This window comes from Gordionus sp. m RMFG-2023, chromosome 2 (genome assembly GCF_954871325.1).
Source record: "Gordionus sp. m RMFG-2023 chromosome 2, tfGorSpeb1-WG-v2, whole genome shotgun sequence".
Taxonomy (NCBI): Eukaryota; Metazoa; Nematomorpha; class Gordioida; order Chordodea; family Parachordodidae; genus Gordionus; species Gordionus sp. m RMFG-2023.
Window position 1 is genome coordinate 36084516 of NC_088776.1, and position 19381 is coordinate 36103896.

A 19381-nucleotide genomic window follows, 5' to 3' on the forward strand; every position below is an offset into this window, starting at 1 on the left:
CAAAAATTTTCCAGGTCCACGGGCCAGACTTGGCAGATCTCTAATTGATATACAATATTTTATTAAATGAAATTATAGGTATAAAAGAGAGTAGTCAATAAATGCACTCGCATTTCACTCGGACGTTCAAATAAAATATATTTCTTTAAATCTTATTCATCATTACATTAACCAAATATATATTTTATCCAGTGTCTTTAGTTAACCTGACGGATTAAAACTAATCGGTCCCATTTGATTTTTGAAATCGGGTTTCATCCGGCCAAATTTTTTTGGTTCATTCAATGGTATGGGCCGCTTTCATTTTAACAATCAAAAATTATATATATTAAATAAATAGACCTTTTTTTATTATTATTCATTTCAATATCCAAAAAAAAGAGGGTATATGTGTGTATAGTTCTATAATATATAATAATATAATACAAATTGCGAAGACATGCGTTTAAATCAATAATATTTAAATATATATTTTATTTATTAATATAAGGTATATAGTATATATAAAAAGGACAAAAATTTGTAACAAAAAAAAATATTACAAATTTTCGTTTCATTTAAAATATACAGTGGCCCGCCTATATTATAAAAAATGATTACAATAGAAAAAAGAGAAATAAAATAGATTGGAATATCAAAGGTTAATGGCAATGTATATTCTTGTGGCGTTCAGACTTTTTTATTGTAAAATCTTATATTAAAACCTTTGTAATAATTTGTTGAATTTTTGAGATAAAAAAGAAATAGTTGGTCTTATATTATATTAATAATACTGCAATGCATTTCTAATCATAGCTAAAAATATAACAAACTTCATTATAAATGAAATCGAGGCATTAATATAGAAACAAACATGTAGTAATAAAAGTAAATGTAAAAAAACAACTATTAACAGAAGATATTAGGAGATTACTATTATGAGATTTAGTCTGGTTTAAAAAAATATTATTATTATTATATATATATAAATATATAAAATCCATGCATAAGATTTCCTATATTTATTTAAGGAGATTTAATTTTCTTTAATAATTATTGCACTTTTGAATTTTTAGTATGTTTTATAAAAGGAACCTTCTTCTTCGGTTAAATCCTTTTCGGCATTTCTCAAAAATCAAACTATCTTTCACTATTTTCGTTATCTTCATTTTTGGAAATTCGGTTAGGTGGTATGGGTGAAGTGTTAATCGTTTCAGGTATAGAATACTAAATAAAATATGGTTAAAAAATAGTATTAATTTGACCAAGTTAGATTAATTTAAAAGAGAATGTTATTGATTTCAAGGTTAAATAATATAATCATTTTTCTAAGTAAGAGCTAGTTTTATTTGGTATGTGAGTAAATAATTGTAAGCATGTATCATTAAATCTCTGGCTTAAATCAAATAACCTTTTAGTACGCCCATGCTTCGACATTATTTGGAACAATATTTTACATAAACCTAAACCAACCTGATCAACATTGTAATCGATCAATGATATACATCTGAGTATTTCTTTAAGTGATGCTCCGAAGGGCCTGAAAAAACCTTCCCTTCCTCTATTATCGCTATCTAAATCAATATTTGTGGTATCAGCGCTAACAGTAGTCCCATCTAGGGAATTGGGCATAAACCGACCGTATAAATCATCCAAAGCTGTGTTTTGGGATAGATTTAACGCGTTTTTTGTCTTTCCTTTAGATGGCGATTGAGATTGATAGGAAAAAAGTAGGGGGTCGTGACTATACACATTATTGACCAAGTTCAAGTCATGGTAGGTATTAGTATGACTAAATGTGTCTAGAAGTAGAAGAGGTGCGGATTTATGTCTAATGTTTGATGATGGTGACGAGGAAATTGTTAGTTTTAAGTGAGATGATCGTTTTTTGCGTCTATAAACGATATAGTTAAATTTAATATATTAAAAAAATATCAAGTTAATAAAAAAAATTTTTTTTTACTGTAATATCAAATATAATCCAAAAATCAAAGTCGCGGCAAATAAAAGAGCTGCTATCAATCCACTAGTTATACTAGCTTTCATAATCGTGTTTGTATTTTTCTCTATATTAAGCAAAAAATAATACAAAATATAAAAACAAATTAATGTTACTATCTTTTCCTAATATCAGAGTAAATTTTATTTAAAAAAATAACATACCTATGTAATAATGGCAGTCGGTACCAAAAAAGGGCGGTTTGCAGCTTAAAAAAAAGACAAAATTATATTTAAAACACTGAGCTATTAGTTATAAACAAATGTATGAAATATATAATTAACGTTATGCCCACTCGTGTCGTCAAGGACGAGCAAAAGCGTGCATTTAATCACGCCTATGTAGTGTAATATAATGGGCGGATCAATTTTGAAGGGCTTATCAAAACGCCAAACCTTGAAGGGTGAATTAGTTTGTTTCTTCGATTTTCCTCAAGGTAAGACCTTCTAAGGGTTTCAAGACTGAGGTTATAGTTTTCGGTTAAAAAACAGAGTTTTTACGATTTATAAAAACTAGCCTAAAGAATTACTGATTTTTCTATCATCAGTGAAGGTTATCAAAATGATTTACAAAAACTAAAAGGTATAGTGGCCAATGGAAAAATAATATCATATTCCAGTCTACTTAAAAATCGGAACCTGGAAGCATCTTAAAAATATTTTGTTCTATTTGCTCGACCAGCTAGTAATTGTATGGCCCACCAGAAATTTTTCAACTTCCATTTAAATATTATCACCAAAAAAAGGAAAATACAAATTTGCTACATGAGGCAAACATTTATAACCGTGTATTAATATGCCTGAACTGTTAAAATATTGTATTAGTTGCCCGGTTCTGTCCGCCAAAATTTTTGCAAGTATTTAAAAAATTACGTTTTCATATTTTCATATAAAATAATATAAAATAAATATTTAATTATATTATGAAAGATCAGAAAATTTAGGTGGAGATAAAAAATTCAGAATGATTTTTAAATAATTGATGCATATATGAATGTAATATAAATTACTAGCAGCGGCCTTCTTGACAATATCCTTTAGGACCACATGGCATTTGGTTATGGGAAGTTGATTGGTTACAATCTTTATGCTTTGTAGTAAGCGTTTCATTCAGTGATATTTCACTAGAATAATTGAAAGATATTCGGTAAACGCCCGTTGAAAAATGGTCAGATGTGTTTTTCGTAATCGAATTTGAAGGGTTGGAGGAATTGGACCAAACGGAATGATTAGAGAGCAAGAAAGTGCCCCATGGTGGTGTGGAAATATACGAGTATAAAAGGGATGAAATAGAGGTAAAGGAAAAGTTTGTTTCAATGTCGCCTATAAGGTGGGAAGCAATCGGAGGTCTCATTTTTACGGGAAATCGACGAGAACATGCACCTTATGGAGGTCATGTTAAATAAAAAATCCAAAACAAAAAAAGATATAGTTGTTATGTATTATTTGTAAATGACCCGAACTCAAATTGGTTGGCCAGACATTCTTTTCTGATTTGGTCGGGTGAGATCCTGGCTTAATATGTTTGGACTCAAGTCTAACCAATAAGGTCCGATGCTGAATGAGAGTGGACACCCAGACCCAAGCTTAAAAAATAAATCGGACTGGCTGGGCTTATTTTATTTTTTTAAATGTCCTAATTATTTTTATATTAACTTAAAGTGAGTTTGATTTATATTTCTTCATTCAAGATTTCAAGCCGGGCTCCTGTCTAAAATCAAAATATGGGCCGGGTTCATTAAAAATTTCTAACCGCATCTGGCTTATAAATTAATGAATAAAATTAAATTTACGAAGCTTTGTGCAAAACTAAAATAATACCTAGTCTTAATCCTAATATAATTAAAATTATTTTTCTCAAAAACCTTAATAACGGAAAAAACTTGGTAAATAGGTATAATTAAGGGACACGTGACTATCATTATTCTCGTAAAGTTTTTACGGCTTGGTTTAAGTGTCAGTAAACGAGTCGCCATCTTCATATAATGAAAATAATGTTAGTTTCATGCCATGTGATCTTAACCCACTTGCTTAATAAAGAAATTATTCATACTCGTATAATTCATCGGCGTTAATAACAAAAACAAGGTCATGTAGAAGGTGTATAATCGAATGGGTAATGTGAAAGATGAAATGGATTTCTTTTTCACGCGTTTTATGTGGTAGAGTACCGAGAGCGATGAATCTTTTCTATTTTTCAGAAGCTCACAAGGTAGATGTTCCGTTCGACGCGAGTTAAATTTAGAGGACGTTGACACGTATACAAAATCATGGTAATTATTTTGATCTTTGCGATGATTAGTTGGGTATTTAATACGATTTGGCGAGATGCGATATGATTCTTGGACAAAACAAGGGCGGATAAATAATAATACATCCAAGAGCATAGAAGAATCCCAATATTCTTTCGTTTTCATTTGGTAAAATATATGGTTTGGATGTTCCAGCATCATTTTAGAGGCGACTTAAAATGCATCAAATTGTCCATTTTTAAATCAAATGTCTATAATGAGATATAATGTGATTTTATAATTGAGTTATTAATTAAATTAATAATTTATTGGCGAGAAATGAATAGATTTTTATACTAATCATAATCATGTTTTATTTATTTTTTATATTATGCTATTTATGATTATGTATCAAATTTATATGAACTTCTCTTCAGGAGAAAAAAAAGGAATTACAATTTTTTTTGAAAAGGATGTTTCACATCATCGAGGTGAACAACATGGTTTGTCATAGATCTTACTTACAATTTTTTAAAAAAACAATATTTTTGTCTTAGTAAGCAAAAGAGAAAATATTCAAATTTTTCTTAAAGAATGAAGTTTAATATAAAAGCATAGTTTCATCAAAATTCATAAATGGTACTTAAAAAGAAATATTATAAGGACAAAATGAAAAAACTTAAAGTTATATAATTATTTAAATTAGTCATAAATAGATATTTTAATGCAAAATTTAAACGTTTCCAATTATTATTTTTTGAAATATAATTATATCTTAAACGGAACATATCCAAAGCTTAATTCATGGTTAGAAAGAATAAAGCAAGCAAAGAGCTATTTTGTTATAGAATATTTGTATGCCAAAACAAAAAATCTTTGTTTATTTTAAAATTATTTTTGATTTTCTGATTATTGGCAGATAAAGTATCTTAGAATATAAAATAAAATAAATGGAATGCTTTGAGTCTGACATCTAAACCTCATTTTAATAAATTTATTGTTATATTGTATTTAAAAAAAAGAAAAGATTTTATCTAAATTGTATGATCAAAAAAATATTTTTTCAAAAAATATAGACTAGTTGGTAATATATATAAAAAATAGTATTAACGTACGTATAATTAAATATATATTATAAATGGAAAACTCATAATCCTCCATCATTCTCACCTGTTTGTCAAATTTATTATATTTTTTATATAATATGGATAAATGTAGATTTTTCATATAAATTAGTTATTATTATTTGTTAGATTATGTTTGATTAACTAATTAAATTTATGTACCTTTTCGTTAAATAAATGTTAATTGAATTATATTTTTACAACATAAAATAAAATTCAATTTTTTTCTTTACCTTTTTAACATATTTTTTGAATATAATATTTAGTATTAGTTAAATTTATTTAATATATTATATAAAATTATTATTGTATTGTAACCGTAATGAACTCGTTTTTACATATTTTTAGACAAGTTTATTATATTAAATGTATTTACAATTTATTGTTGTATGTAGCATAAATTAAATAATTTTATATTAATTAATCCTTTACAAGTTACGTTTTATATTATAATATAAAATAAATAAAAGGAATTTGCAAAGATGCAGCTGATTGCGATAAAAAAAGGAAGGTTTATTAGTTATACTTTTGTATTATTTTATATTTTTTTTATAACGTTTGGTAAATTTTATTAAAAATCCCTATAAATTGTGGAAGGTAAAAAATAGGCCAAAAAATTTAAAAACTTTATAATATTTTGTTAACCCACCCCCTTAATTTTCTCGATACCTCTTATAATTTAAATGTACATGGGTAACCCTTATGTATATCAGGATAGGATTTAAATCCACAAGGTAAATTACTCACACAGATTTAAAAGGCAATAAAACTTATACTTTAAAATATAATTTGATAAAATTATGTGAGATAAGATAAAGGATTTACAGATGACATATAATTGACAGTGAATAATGACCCATCCAGAATGGGAACAGTTAAAAAGTTAATTGGAAAACTAACATTACTATTTATAACATACGAACTATTTAAGTAAATTTACAAGCTTTGAGATTGTTACAAATTAAGATAAAGTTTGATCTGGGGAAGAGGGAGGGGAGTTGTGGGAACCTGATATTGAATATTTTTATATAAAATATCAAAATATTTATACAATTTTAATAAAATATATAGATAATATTTATCTAAATAATTTTTTTTAACCATCCAGATTTTACATATGTTTACCCCAAAATGTATCATCAATTTTGTTATCTAATTTTTGTTGGTACATTATATAATTTGTAAATACAGCGAAAAAAATGTTTAAATTTAATCACTGTAAGATAAAAAAAATAAATTTAAAAATGAAGATGTGCTAATAATATAAGACATTAATATCTGTATAAGAATGTTAACAATATCATATTCAACTCAAATACCACAAAAATTTTTTTTTAAAGTATGAAATTATTCGAAAAATTAAGTAAAATAAACATAATAAAAAAATGGGGGAGCTTGTTGCTAAACCGGAAATCACATCTGCAATATAAATGAGATTCCAGTTTTAACTTAAATAATTTTTTTAATCTTTTTGTTTTAGTTATATAAAAAAAAATATAGAAAGTTCAAGAAAATTATTTCGCTGCATTAGTGTTGGGGGGGGGGGTTTATTGGACTCCGACTTCACGATCTGACAAGCCACCAATTTAATGCATGAACACTTGATTTGTGGAGGACGGTAAAATCTTATTGTACAATATTTTCTTGTCTTCGAACGTGTTATTAATTGATTCAAAACTTGCTTGACCAATACATTTATTTTTAATTGTTCATTGTAAAAAATATCATTCAAGCCCTTCGATTTACTTTTACCTGCTCTTGTAAAACAGGTGTATAAAACAATAAAAAAAATTTCATATTATTTAGATAAGTATAATTATTTTGTATCAAATTTTTACTTCTAAAATATTTGCCCTAAAAGGACGATTGAATTATAAAATAAAATTTAATTTAATAAGATAAAATTAAATTTCAAACTTGACCTTATTTTTTATTATTATAAAAATAAAAGACTTGAATAAATGTTAAAAAAATATATAAAATACAAGAAAAAAAAATAAATTTTATGAATTAATTATTATAGAAAGTTTTAATAAGAGAGGCTTATTGGCCCTCCCTCTCCATTATAAATAATAATATTACAAAAAAAAATATAATTGACAAATCTTAAGTGAGGAACACGTTTCTCTCAAATAGTTAGCCACAAAGTTTATCAAGAGATTTTTCTTGAATCCTTTCAAATTTTCCTCAAATTACTTCCCACTCCCATAATTTTCGAAACTTAAAAAAAAATGTGTTTATAATTTTTTTGTTCTGTTTTTTATTCCAGAAATCTAAACTGAACTGTTAAATCGGTGTTAACTCTATTATTTACAGAACCAAACCAAAACCGTTAATAATTTTGTCACCCGAACCTCTAAGAAATATTCGATTGTGGTCGATTTTTGTAAATTTTTTTTTAGAGGATTTGCCCTAAAACCCCCTTTTCTCCTACTCCGGCTGGGTTAAATAGGAAAATTTATAGTATCAAAAAAATACTAATTACGGATTCATTTTTAAAATATTAATAAAAATACAGCGGGGATTTATTCTTTAAAATTTTTTTAATGGTATATCATTTTAAAATTTATACAAATTAGCTAATATGATATAGCCACTAAAATCCCGTCCTTTTATTGTTTATCAGACAAAACAACAAATTTAAGAACAGGGGAACAAATAGAAAGAGATAATTGAAATTTTTGATTTTAAAATTTCTCTTTTTGTTTTAATATAAAAATTTTCAAAAAATTATTTTTTTTAGAATATGGGAGATTTTGTGGAGCTTTTGTGGTATATTTCGGAAATTTAAAAAATATGGTAGTTGAATTGAGTGCATAGATTTCGACTTTTTAATAAAAATGGTAGTCTACTAGTTAATGGTATAAACCTGGCAACCCTATCTGTGAACCGGTTGGAACACTACTCTTTAAAAGATTATTAATATTCAATTTTGATTGATATTCGGTATTTTTATACATTTATTAATATAATAATGTTATTTAAAAGTACATTTTAATAAAAAAAATGAGCGAATACTATATAAATTAGTAATCTATAAGAATTTATTTTCTATTTATGATTCATGATATATAATATAATATGATGAATAATTTTTAGTTAACAAATTTTAATGAATACGGGTACTATTTAATATTAAGAGTTTGTATTTTATATAGAAGTAATTATGTTTAAATACGACAGAAATCGATTGAAGATCTAGACAATAAGAAAATTGATTAAAAAATATTTATCGGTCAATTGACCGAATTATATCTGACCGGTCAAATACACATCCCTGCGTAAAACAAATAATCTTGTATGAGCCACCGTCATCGGAAATAATAAAACACACAAGCATAATTCTCATAAAAATATTATTGAGTGGTCAATAAAATACCAGTATATTTTTAGGAAACGTCGTAATGTCGGCAAGCCAAAAAATTCAACTTTGAAGATTTATTTGAAAAAAAATCAGCTTGCCTCAAGATTTAGCGGATTATTTTTGAACCGACGCATCGAAAAGGAGTCGATTTTGCAACATTAATTTTATCGGGAGTTGATTGACCTTTTTTAAATATCGGATCAATCAATTTTTTGATAGATTCGATATCGATTTATAAGTAAATCTTATTTTTTATAGGAATTTTATTTAAAATCTTTTACTTGTCTTTTTTAAGGTTCTATTAATTTACTCATAAAAGACGAAAGATTCAAAAATTTTAAAAAATGTTTTTATCCCAACCTCATTGGATTTTCCATCCTATGTTTGTCATTCTTTTCAAGAGCTTGGTTAAGTAATACTATATATAGTCATGCATGGGTGAGCCTTTAAAACAATAGGTTGGCGAATTAAAATATTTATTAAAACAACTGGTGGGCGGGTGAGTTCAAAATATTTTAATGGCAAAATTATTAAAAAGATTGTTTATTTCAAAATTTCATAAATTCCAGTATAAAAAAATCACTACCAATAAAAATTTAGAACGAAACCAACTAATCAAATTATTTTTAAACAACGGGAGGATATAATTTTTTTATAAATATATAAGGCGGGCGGAAAAATTAAACAAAGCCACATCCGCTTGTGGGTTAAAACCTTCTGGTACAGATTTCTGAATTCCCACTGTCTTACTTACCTATACCTCTATTTACAAATTTTGCTGATTTATAAGTATATAAATATAATAAAGGTATATAATATAGGTTGTATGCTAATTTCAATGAACAAATATAACGTTTTGCTCTTATAAATTTTATGTATACATAACACAATACAAATTACAAATACACGTATAAGCATAATTCTACAATATACTATACAATGTATTTACACAAGCATAAAAACATAAAAGAGACTAAATAAATAATGTAACCTTGGGTGGTGGACTTATCGAATCACTTAACATATTACATAATGATAAAATATTATCATTTATTCAAAAGTTGACTAAAAAAATTTATAGGAATTATATCATCAATTTGTTAAACAAATATAATGTATAAAAAGAAGTCCTATATTTTTGAAATGAATATATGCAGTAGCGCAATGATAGCAGTAAATTAATTTTTTTACCTATGTTTTAATTCCTTTCAAATAAATGTGATTGCAATCAAAGATAAGATAGTTATGCCATTAACAAAGTTTTTGCATCAAAATCATTATTTAAGAACATGGATAAACAAAAAGATTATTGGTGATAGCCATGTTAAAATTATTCGATTGTAGTATATTTTTGTTAAAAAAATGGGAGGAGGGGGGGGGGGGCTCGTTCTCAAACTCTCTTTTGACCGACCTCCAGTCGGGTTAAAAAGGAAACTAATTCCTAGGCTGAAAAAAAATTAAATATGGATTTATTTTCCATATATTTAAAAAAATATAAGAGGGATCTTTTCTTAAAAAATTTTTTATTTTGAAATTTATAAGTAGTTAATAAGGTATGGGGCATAATTACATAATTATAATCCCATCTTATTGGTTATCAGATAAAATATAACAAATTTAAGAACAGGGAGATCTAATAGCAAGAGGGAATTGAATTTCTTGATTTTGAAATCTTTTTTTGGTATAATACATGAATTAGAGATCTGCAAATCACGGTCCGGTTCGTATTGGGTTTATTTTTAAAAAGTAATTTCACATTGAATTAGGCCTAATATTTATGAAAAAAGTTCTGGCCAAGTCGGGCTTAAATTTTTATATATGATATCATTACATTTTATCAAATAAATTGATATATTTTAAATCTTCAATAAACAAGGCGCTAATATTTTTTATTTGTAAAATATTTTTACAATAAAAAAATTAAAATTTTCTATATTTCGGGCCGGGCTGGGCGGACAAATAATATTTTTTATTTCGGGTCGGACTTTTCGGGACAAATAAAAAATTTCGTTCGGAATCGAGCCAGACAAATTTTTCATTAAAAAATTCGGGCTGGGTCGAACTTGAAAAATCAGGCCCGATGCAGATCACTAACATGAATATTTGATATAAAAATTTTCAAAAACATGATAATTGAAATTTATTTAAATGTAAGAGATTTTGTAGTAGTCAGTCTACTAGTCAACTTGGTAGACCTGACAACCCTGATAATGTAACGTGTCAAATTAAACGTACAAAAAATATATGGTTGTATAAATTTAATTTATTAAGGTTTCATACTGTCAATGTTTTCATTATATCATATCTATCTAGATCTACTGCAAATCCTTTCTCAGAATTATAAAGAACCCCGATTTAAATTTCTGGTTTTTTGAAAAATGTTATTAGGAAGACCGGGGATACCGCTAGCGAGGTAAAGGGCTAGTTTCATTTAAAGTCAATAATGTCTCAATACATTATAATGTATGTTTTAATTTTTTTTCCTATCCAATGATGATAAAATTTTTAAATATATAATTTAATTGTTTTATTATATATGATAATAGTTCGAGTCTTTAAATATTCGGCCCGGCCCACGTTTTATAATTTTTGGCCCAACCCGGTTTTATAGAAAAAAATTTAGTCCGGTCTCTGGTTACATTTAAAAAACATTAAAAATATTTGTATTTAATACTTTCTTTCAGTATATGTATTTACATTTTCATAAAAATTTGTCCAATGCTGATTAGTTTTTTAATGTTTATAAAAGGCCTCTTAATTTATATTTTTCCATTAAAAATTGGAGCCAGGCCGAGTTCAAACCTAAAATAAAATTAGGACCAAAAATAGGACTTGGGCCTAAAAACGAATAGGGCCGTATTCAAGATAGGCGGAATTGGCGCGAGCTTGGAATGCATAAGGCGTAAACCCCTACAACATTTCTTCATTTAGTTTTTATTTACTGTATATTAATCTTTGCGTATGTAATTAAACATTTATCTACTGGTGGTATTGACTGATACCTTAAGGGTGGGATATCAACATTCGATTGCATCTTTTAAAATGGTAACTTCATTAAAAAAATTATTTTATCACAATATTGATTAAGTATGTAATATATGATCTTAAATAACCAGTTAAATCAAATTAACACTTGAAGCGTATTATAAAATAAATTAGACGAAATTATAATGAATCATATTATTTTCAAAATTATTGTTACATAAAATAAAAAGGTGTTATGGAAAATGTGTAATTTTAAAATAAATATGGATATATTATTATAGATGGCGTTAATAAAAAACCTTGTAAAATAAATAATAAGAATAACGACTTCATAACATTACATTATTGTTATGAAAATAGAATAAACACAGTATCACAATTTTTTCTAATATTTCATATAAAGTTAGTTAGGTAATCTATTAAAAATATCTTAAAGCTAATTGTTTTAAAATACAGGCGTTCGTTTCTATAAATTAATTATAATTTATTATAAACAAAAAATTTTCTCTAAATGCCGAACATTCTTTCGAAACTTTAATATAAAAAAATTAATTTGTGAGTGCAGGCGGGGCAGATTATTTATAGACTTAATAATTTTTTTTGTAATCAATTGATAAAAAAATCGTGTTAATTTTTTTTATTTGAACTCATATTTGTATCAAAATCTAATATTTTTTGTTTGCCCTAAAAGAATTAAAATTTCATATAATGAAACATGTTTCCAAATAATTCATAATTTTTTTTTTAAATATCAATGACAATGAAAGATAAGTATGAGGACAAATTTATAATTAAAAAAAAAGAATGTAATAGAAAATTTGTAAAGTTGTTTATACTAAGTATTATGATACCTAGTATACTTTTGTTACTTTAATGAGAAAATCGCGAAGCCTTCATAGGTGTAATCACCTTATCTTGACTCCCTTTAGGTGGGTCCTTTACTGCTAAAATCATATTTAAAATGCTTAATTAAATTTTTCTATAACCAAAATATAATCGCCTTTTAAGTGGCCACCTCATAAATATTATTGAAAAGATTTTTTTCTCCGATATAAATACCAGAGACCTGCAGACCTTCCCGGCCCGGGCCACTTTTTAATTTTTTAAAATTTACCTGGGCCAGGTAAAAAAAACAATTTTTTTAAATACCCGGGCGGGGCCCTATAAAACCGAATATTTTAAATCGCCATTATTAGCCATAAAATTTTTTAAAAAATGTAATATATTTTAAAAAATTTCAAGCCGGGCCGAATTTTTTTTTTAAATAATACGGGCCGGGTCGTGCAAATGGTACCTCTGCAGATCTCTTATATATATTTATATGATTACAATATATCTTTTTTTGCGCAAAGAGAACTTAAGAGGTTAAAAAGGGGAGATGAAAGTCAGAATTAAAAAATCAATAATAAATAAGGAATTGCATAAACATCAAAAGCCGAATAAAATTTAAACAAATTACCAAAATATTCTTATTTTGTATTAATTTACTAACAAATAAGTAATAACCTCGTTATTAACCTCCAAGGGAAAAATGTATATTTATCAATTTTAACGATGTAGGGTGAAACTTAATAATAGCCGGTTTATTTCAGTATGATCCTTGGTAGCTTAAGATATGTATCCAAGCTCAAAATATTGTTTTGTGATAGAGGGAGATTTCTGTTTTTAAAAACCTTTTAACTTAACTCTTCGATGTAACATAATGGCGTTACTTGGGAGGGAAAAAAGCATATTCAGAACTAGTAAAAACATGATATGAATCAGTGAGGCAGTGGGTAACTTTTTAATGTAATCCATAGGGAAATTTATTTTATAAATAATATCGAAAAATCAATTTATAGTATTTATTTTATATTTTATTTATTTCAAATAAGAAGTTGGAACATTCCAGCCCGCAAGAAGATTTTAGGGCCGATACGGGCAAATTGCTTACAATCAACTTGTAATTAATTTTAAGGGCAGGGCTGGATAAAAATATAATTATGGGCGGGGACTAACAACCGAATAGAAAATTTCTACAGGCCGCGCCCATCTCTACTTTAAATCTCTAAATACATAAAATAATAAAAGTTCTGACATGAAAACAGATTTAGTCGTAAAATATAATGAATTATATTCTTGTATATTTGTGATTCTTTTGCATAAATACACTATGACTCGCTTACAAACATTCTTTTTATGTTCCCAGTTTTCATGTTTTTATTTCAGTACCAAAAATCTTATAATCTTAAAGTGCTCGAGTTCAATTGAAATAACTGTTGGTACCTTGAGAAATGTTATACACTGTATTATTTTTCTAAACCGGATTCTTAGATCATTCCAATATAAATCGGAATAAAAAATAGCTATTTTCAGGAACATATTTCAGATTAGGGATGTACCGATATTTTTTATCGGATCGGATCGGGCCGATATGTCACCTATTATACATATCGGCTATCGGCCAATATTATAAAATTTGCAGATCCGATCCGATATAAAATGGCGTCCTTAACAAAAATAAAATGTTATAAATTTTTTAAAAAAAAGTTATATCTAAAAATCATTTATTTTTATAAATAAAATCGAAATCCATATTTTTTTAATAATAATAATTAATTAATAAACATTCTGCCATATTGTTATTTTTTGCGCATTCTGTTTATAAAAGTGTGCGATAATCTCTTTAGAATCTGTTCTTAGTGAAGTTGGTGATATTGACAGTTACCATCACCGCAGGCTGATTTCTGATAAATTGGAAATTTTGATATTTTTAAAAAGAAATCTTCGATATATTAATGTTAAATATTATTTTAAATATTTATTTAGATTTCATAATATATTTGTTTATTACTTATTATGTATATAGATTAATGTTGTTAAATATTATTTTAAATATTTATTTAAATTTCATAATATATTTGCTTATTACTTATTATGTATATAGATTAATGTTGTTACTTATTATATAAAAGTGATATACTTTTAGGCAATAGAATTGAATATAAACTATAACTGATCATTATAATATATTTAATGACATAAGTTATGGTATAATTAAATTATAGATGTTATACTAATAAAAAGTATATTACAAATTAAAACCATTAGTATCTTTACAAGAATACAAAATTAGATATGATATCGGATCGGATCGGCCAAAAAGTGGTATCAATACACCCCTATTTCAGATCAAATAAAATTTTGCACAGTGATTTGGTATGTTTCAAATTGTTATTACTACATCTCTATAAGGTATTAGGATATGACGTTAAATGTGTAAAAATGACGCGTTGCTCAATTTTGAATATAAATAATAAATCTTGAAAATTTCTCAGTGTTTTATCATTTCGCGAAAAGTTAAAGGTTAATTTTTAACACTGGCCTTGTGTTCAAAATTTATGAAATTTTGTGTAAATATGTTTATTAAAATAGGATAAACTGTGTTAAAAATTTAGTCAGGAGTAAAAATTCGTTTTAGTTAATGATAATATTTTACCGATCAAATATACTATTCTAAATGGTGACACAAAAAATAAATCAATAAATAAATCGATTTTATTAGAATTTAATTATCAGTGGCTTGCATCGCTCAAAATTTCAGACCAACCTAGCCCGAAAATAATAAAAAATCATTTTCCAGTGTGGATTTTTCAATTTTAGTATTGTAATTATATTAGTTATCCACATTTAATTGGAATTTTAATCATTTTAAAAAAGATTTAATATATTTTAGATAACTTAAGTGGTAATTTATGAAAACTACATAAGACGTATAAATTTTCAAAATATATAATTTTGCAGTCAAGCTTGAAGGCCCGGGTCGAATAATATAAACATATAAAATCCGAGTGAAAAAATAATTTTTTTTATTTCTGGGCCAGATCGGCCTTAAATTTGGAGATCTGCAGGCCATTAATATTAAAATTCAGATAATTTTATTTAGGCACCAGAGTAGAAATTTGAGAAAATAAAATAAGTTTGAGGCCCATACTGGTATTGGGACGATACTTTAAACTTTAACAAATACAAAGAGCTAATACACAAAAATGATAATCAACTTTTATAACTTTATAAAAAAAAATTAGTCAACAAAATAAGGTTTGATTTTATTTAAAAAATCAGTTACAGCCTTTTTAAAATAATATATTTTATTTTATAAACTAATGCCTATCAATATTAGAAAAATAATAAATTAAAAATAATAGACCCCTTGATAAAAGCAATGATAAAAAATTTCTAAAAAAGAGAAAGAAGAAATAAAGAGGGTGAGGTTACTGTATATCAGAGTTGTTAAAGAATCTAGATACAAGTATCTAGATCCTGTATCTAGATATAAAAATGTGGTATCTCTATCTGTATCTAGATAGATTTTTGATTAAATAATCTGTATCTAGATATTACTTTAGACATTGTATCTGTATCTAGATCCATTTAAAAAGTATCTTTTAACAACTCTGCTGTATATTGTTATAAAAGATATTGTTTTGATGAATAAACTATTCTAGATATAAAATTGGAAGATACACATATGCATATTCCAATCATAAGATATATATAAAATTGTGTCAAAAATAAAAATAATCAATTTCATAGATAGCAAATTTTGTATTCAAAAGAAAAACCACCAATTATTGCTTTATATTTTATTTTAATCATTAAATAATTTTCAAAATTATCTTAGTTTTTTTAAAACAAGTTTAATTATTTTCTACTTTTATGACTGCCAATGTTAAATAAAACTTGTTATTTCTTTATTATTATCTAATTAGTGATCTGCATTGGGCCTAATTTTTCAAGCCCAGACTGGTCAGAAATTTTTTTTGAAAAATTTGTACTCCTCAGTTCAATCCCAAACAAAATTTTTTTTATTTGTCCAGAATTTATCCAAAATAAAAATAATGATCATTTTTCTATTGTCCAAATTTACTTAAATATAGAAAAAATTAATAATTTTTTTTAAAAAAATATTAATGCCTTGCTTCCTGCAAGAATATTAAAACATATCAATTTGTTTCATAAAATTTAATGATATCTTATTTAAAATTTAAGACCAACTCAGATTATTTTTAAAAAAATATTAGGCCTAACTCAGTCTAAACCAAAATTATTTTTAAAAATTTCAAGCAGGGCCATGATTTGCAGAACATATTTTCTTTAAAAATAAATTAACTAATTTTTAATGTCAATATTCAATATTTATCCTATTCTAATAAAAATAAACACTATAACCAAAAATATAAAAAATTTTGAAATATCAAACAAAAAATAGCCAAACAAAATTAAATCATGTTAACTTCTTAACACTTTTTTGCTCATTTTATATTCAAAAAAAATGATGATAAATAATAATGAAATATAAAATAAAGTTTAAATACTATATAATAATACTTGCTTAAAGTATTACTATAATTTTATAAGTGATTATAATATAGAAATAAAATTGCAAAAATTAATTTTATATAGTTAATTTGCGTAAACTTTTAAATTAGTCCATAATAAATAATAGAATAAATCATAAATGTAGAATTATTTCAAATAAAATATTGTTCTTACTTTACATTTTTAAGAATTTTAGAATTTTAGAATTGTTGAATGTTTCTATGAATTAAAAGAAATAACTTTATTAGAATTAAGAATGATCGTCACATTTTTGATAGCTGTCAATGTAATTTCTAATTTATAAAATTAATAAAAAGAAATGGCAAAAAGAGATGTGAATATGTTAGAGGATACCGTTAATTTCTTTTTTGATTTTAGTCCCATTTCCAAATTTTAAGGAGGATTGTCCCCCCTTGCTAATAAATTTAATATTTTTTAAAAGTGTAAATTTGAAAACTAATTTTTAAATCAAAAATATAATTTTTTTTTATATAACCACGAAGATAGAAAAATAAAAATTTTTTTTTAAATATTTTAATTTTTATTATATAATCTATTATCAATTAAAATATAATTATAATATTAATTTCTCTCAATTTTTATGAATATAAGATAATTTCGGGAAAGAAATGGTAAAAAAAAATATTTTTATAAAAATATTAATCATGTAAATATTAAAACGGAACTAAAGGAAATGCAAAAATTAACAGTAACGACAGGTTTTAATTTTTACTTTATTTTAGTGGCGTCAACTTTAAGGGGGTCGTGACCATAGGTGTAGCCAGGGGGGTAAGGGGGGAGCATAAGGAAACCCCCCCCCCTTCAGAAATTTATCACCTTTTGTGAATATCATTTTAAGCTAATAAAAATATCCCCCTTAGTCCTCCCCCCAATCCCTGATCCCCAAAAATGTATGCATATATCTTAAACAATAATTTGAAAAAGAAAGTAAAAGTTGATATTTATAAAACTATTCATCATAATTTATACATTTTTGTAAAAAAAACATTTATATATAAAAAAAAGTGAACCAAAAATGTTATTTAAGAAATGGAATATAAGCCAAAGATAAGACAAAAGTGAAATGAATTATATTTATTAATAATCGATCCATAAAATTACTAAATAATATAATATATCAGATATAATTTTTTATAAAGTGAGTAATTTTAATTTATTTATCTTAATAAAAGTAAAACATAATTATAAAACTATTGATAAAATTAAATTATAAATTAAATAAAAAAATTAAAGCACAATACAAATAGTGGAATATTATATGTCGTAGATTTACAGTATATCTAATTTTATCAATTATAATATGACAATCAAGTATATTTTACCAATATAGCGAATTATATATTTTACAGAAAACTATAAAATATTGATAAGGATATCAGAAAATATCTTTTAAAGACATTGTGGGATAAATAATATGAAATTTTATATTTCTACTTGTAATAGAAATAGTTCTGATGAAATGGTTCGGTTGCATTTATTTTATTTTTATTTTAATCTTTACAAACAAATATATTTATTGTATTTTTGTCTTACTTGAAATTCTTCTTTTTTTTTAAAACATACTCCAATCTTTTCTTTTTTAATAACTAAATTTCTCCAAAACAACAAAAAAAATTAACAACCAATTCTTCCAAAAATCAACAACGAAAAAATTTTCAAAAACCCGATAACTAACTTTTTATTATTTTTTTCTTCTTTATATTCATTACACAAAATTTAAAAAAATAATAATAAATAACAATAATAATAATATGCCATCAAAGTCTATTAATAATCTATTCGCGAAATAATATAATATCGAAATTAAAAGAATAATAATAACAATAATAATAATAATATTCCGTCAAAGTCTAATAATAATCTATTCGCGAAATAATATAATATCTAAATTGAAAGAATAATAATAACAATCATATATTAAATTATACTAATCCTATTTTAAAATAACCAACTATAATAACTCCTTCTAATGACCACATTATAACTTAATATCGCCCCACATCAGACCTCTCCCTCTACATGAAACCAGAGTCGACGTCATCCTCATCCTCCGACAGGATGAACTCCAACAGGTGATCCAGCTCCCAGTCCTCCATGGTCATTCCATTTCTTTCTCCTACTCCGATCTCTCCCAGCCGCATGAGCTCCTCCCACGCCATGGTTTCATCCGGATCTTGTACGGTTTCCACCACCGCTCCCCTCATCTGCTCCAGCGCCAGTTGTTCCTGTTCTCCGTTAACCTCCACCCCTCTGCACTCTCCTCTTCTCCGAAGTCAGATCATCGGTCACGCGTCGTTTGCACACTTGCCACCCGATGT

The 19381-nt window shown here is 25.8% G+C and overlaps 1 protein-coding gene across 1 annotated transcript; it reads right to left on the reverse strand.

Annotated features, from left to right (window-relative positions):
• Positions 1 to 556: 556 nt before the first annotated feature.
• LOC135923764 (uncharacterized) lies at positions 557 to 17297 on the reverse strand. The gene is made up of 7 exons (XM_065458694.1): positions 17217 to 17297; positions 4031 to 4480; positions 2988 to 3360; positions 2143 to 2186; positions 1943 to 2045; positions 1453 to 1873; positions 557 to 1206 (listed from the first exon to the last, which is right to left on the reverse strand). Exons 2-7 carry the CDS (start codon positions 4428 to 4430, stop codon positions 1120 to 1122), a joined length of 1428 nt encoding a protein of 475 aa, XP_065314766.1. The 5' UTR covers positions 4431 to 4480; positions 17217 to 17297; the 3' UTR covers positions 557 to 1119.
• Positions 17298 to 19381: the final 2084 nt, after the last annotated feature.

Coding starts and splice junctions, on each gene's coding strand:
- LOC135923764 (XM_065458694.1), bottom strand. CDS start 4,430: ATGATGCTGGAACATCCAAACCATATATTTTACCAAATGAAAACGAAA. Junction 3,361..4,030: donor AACGCCGATGAATTATACGA/GTATGAATAATT, acceptor GACCTCCATAAG/GTGCATGTTCTCGTCGATTT. Junction 2,046..2,142: donor CGACTGCCATTATTACATAG/GTATGTTATTTT, acceptor TGCTTAATATAG/AGAAAAATACAAACACGATT.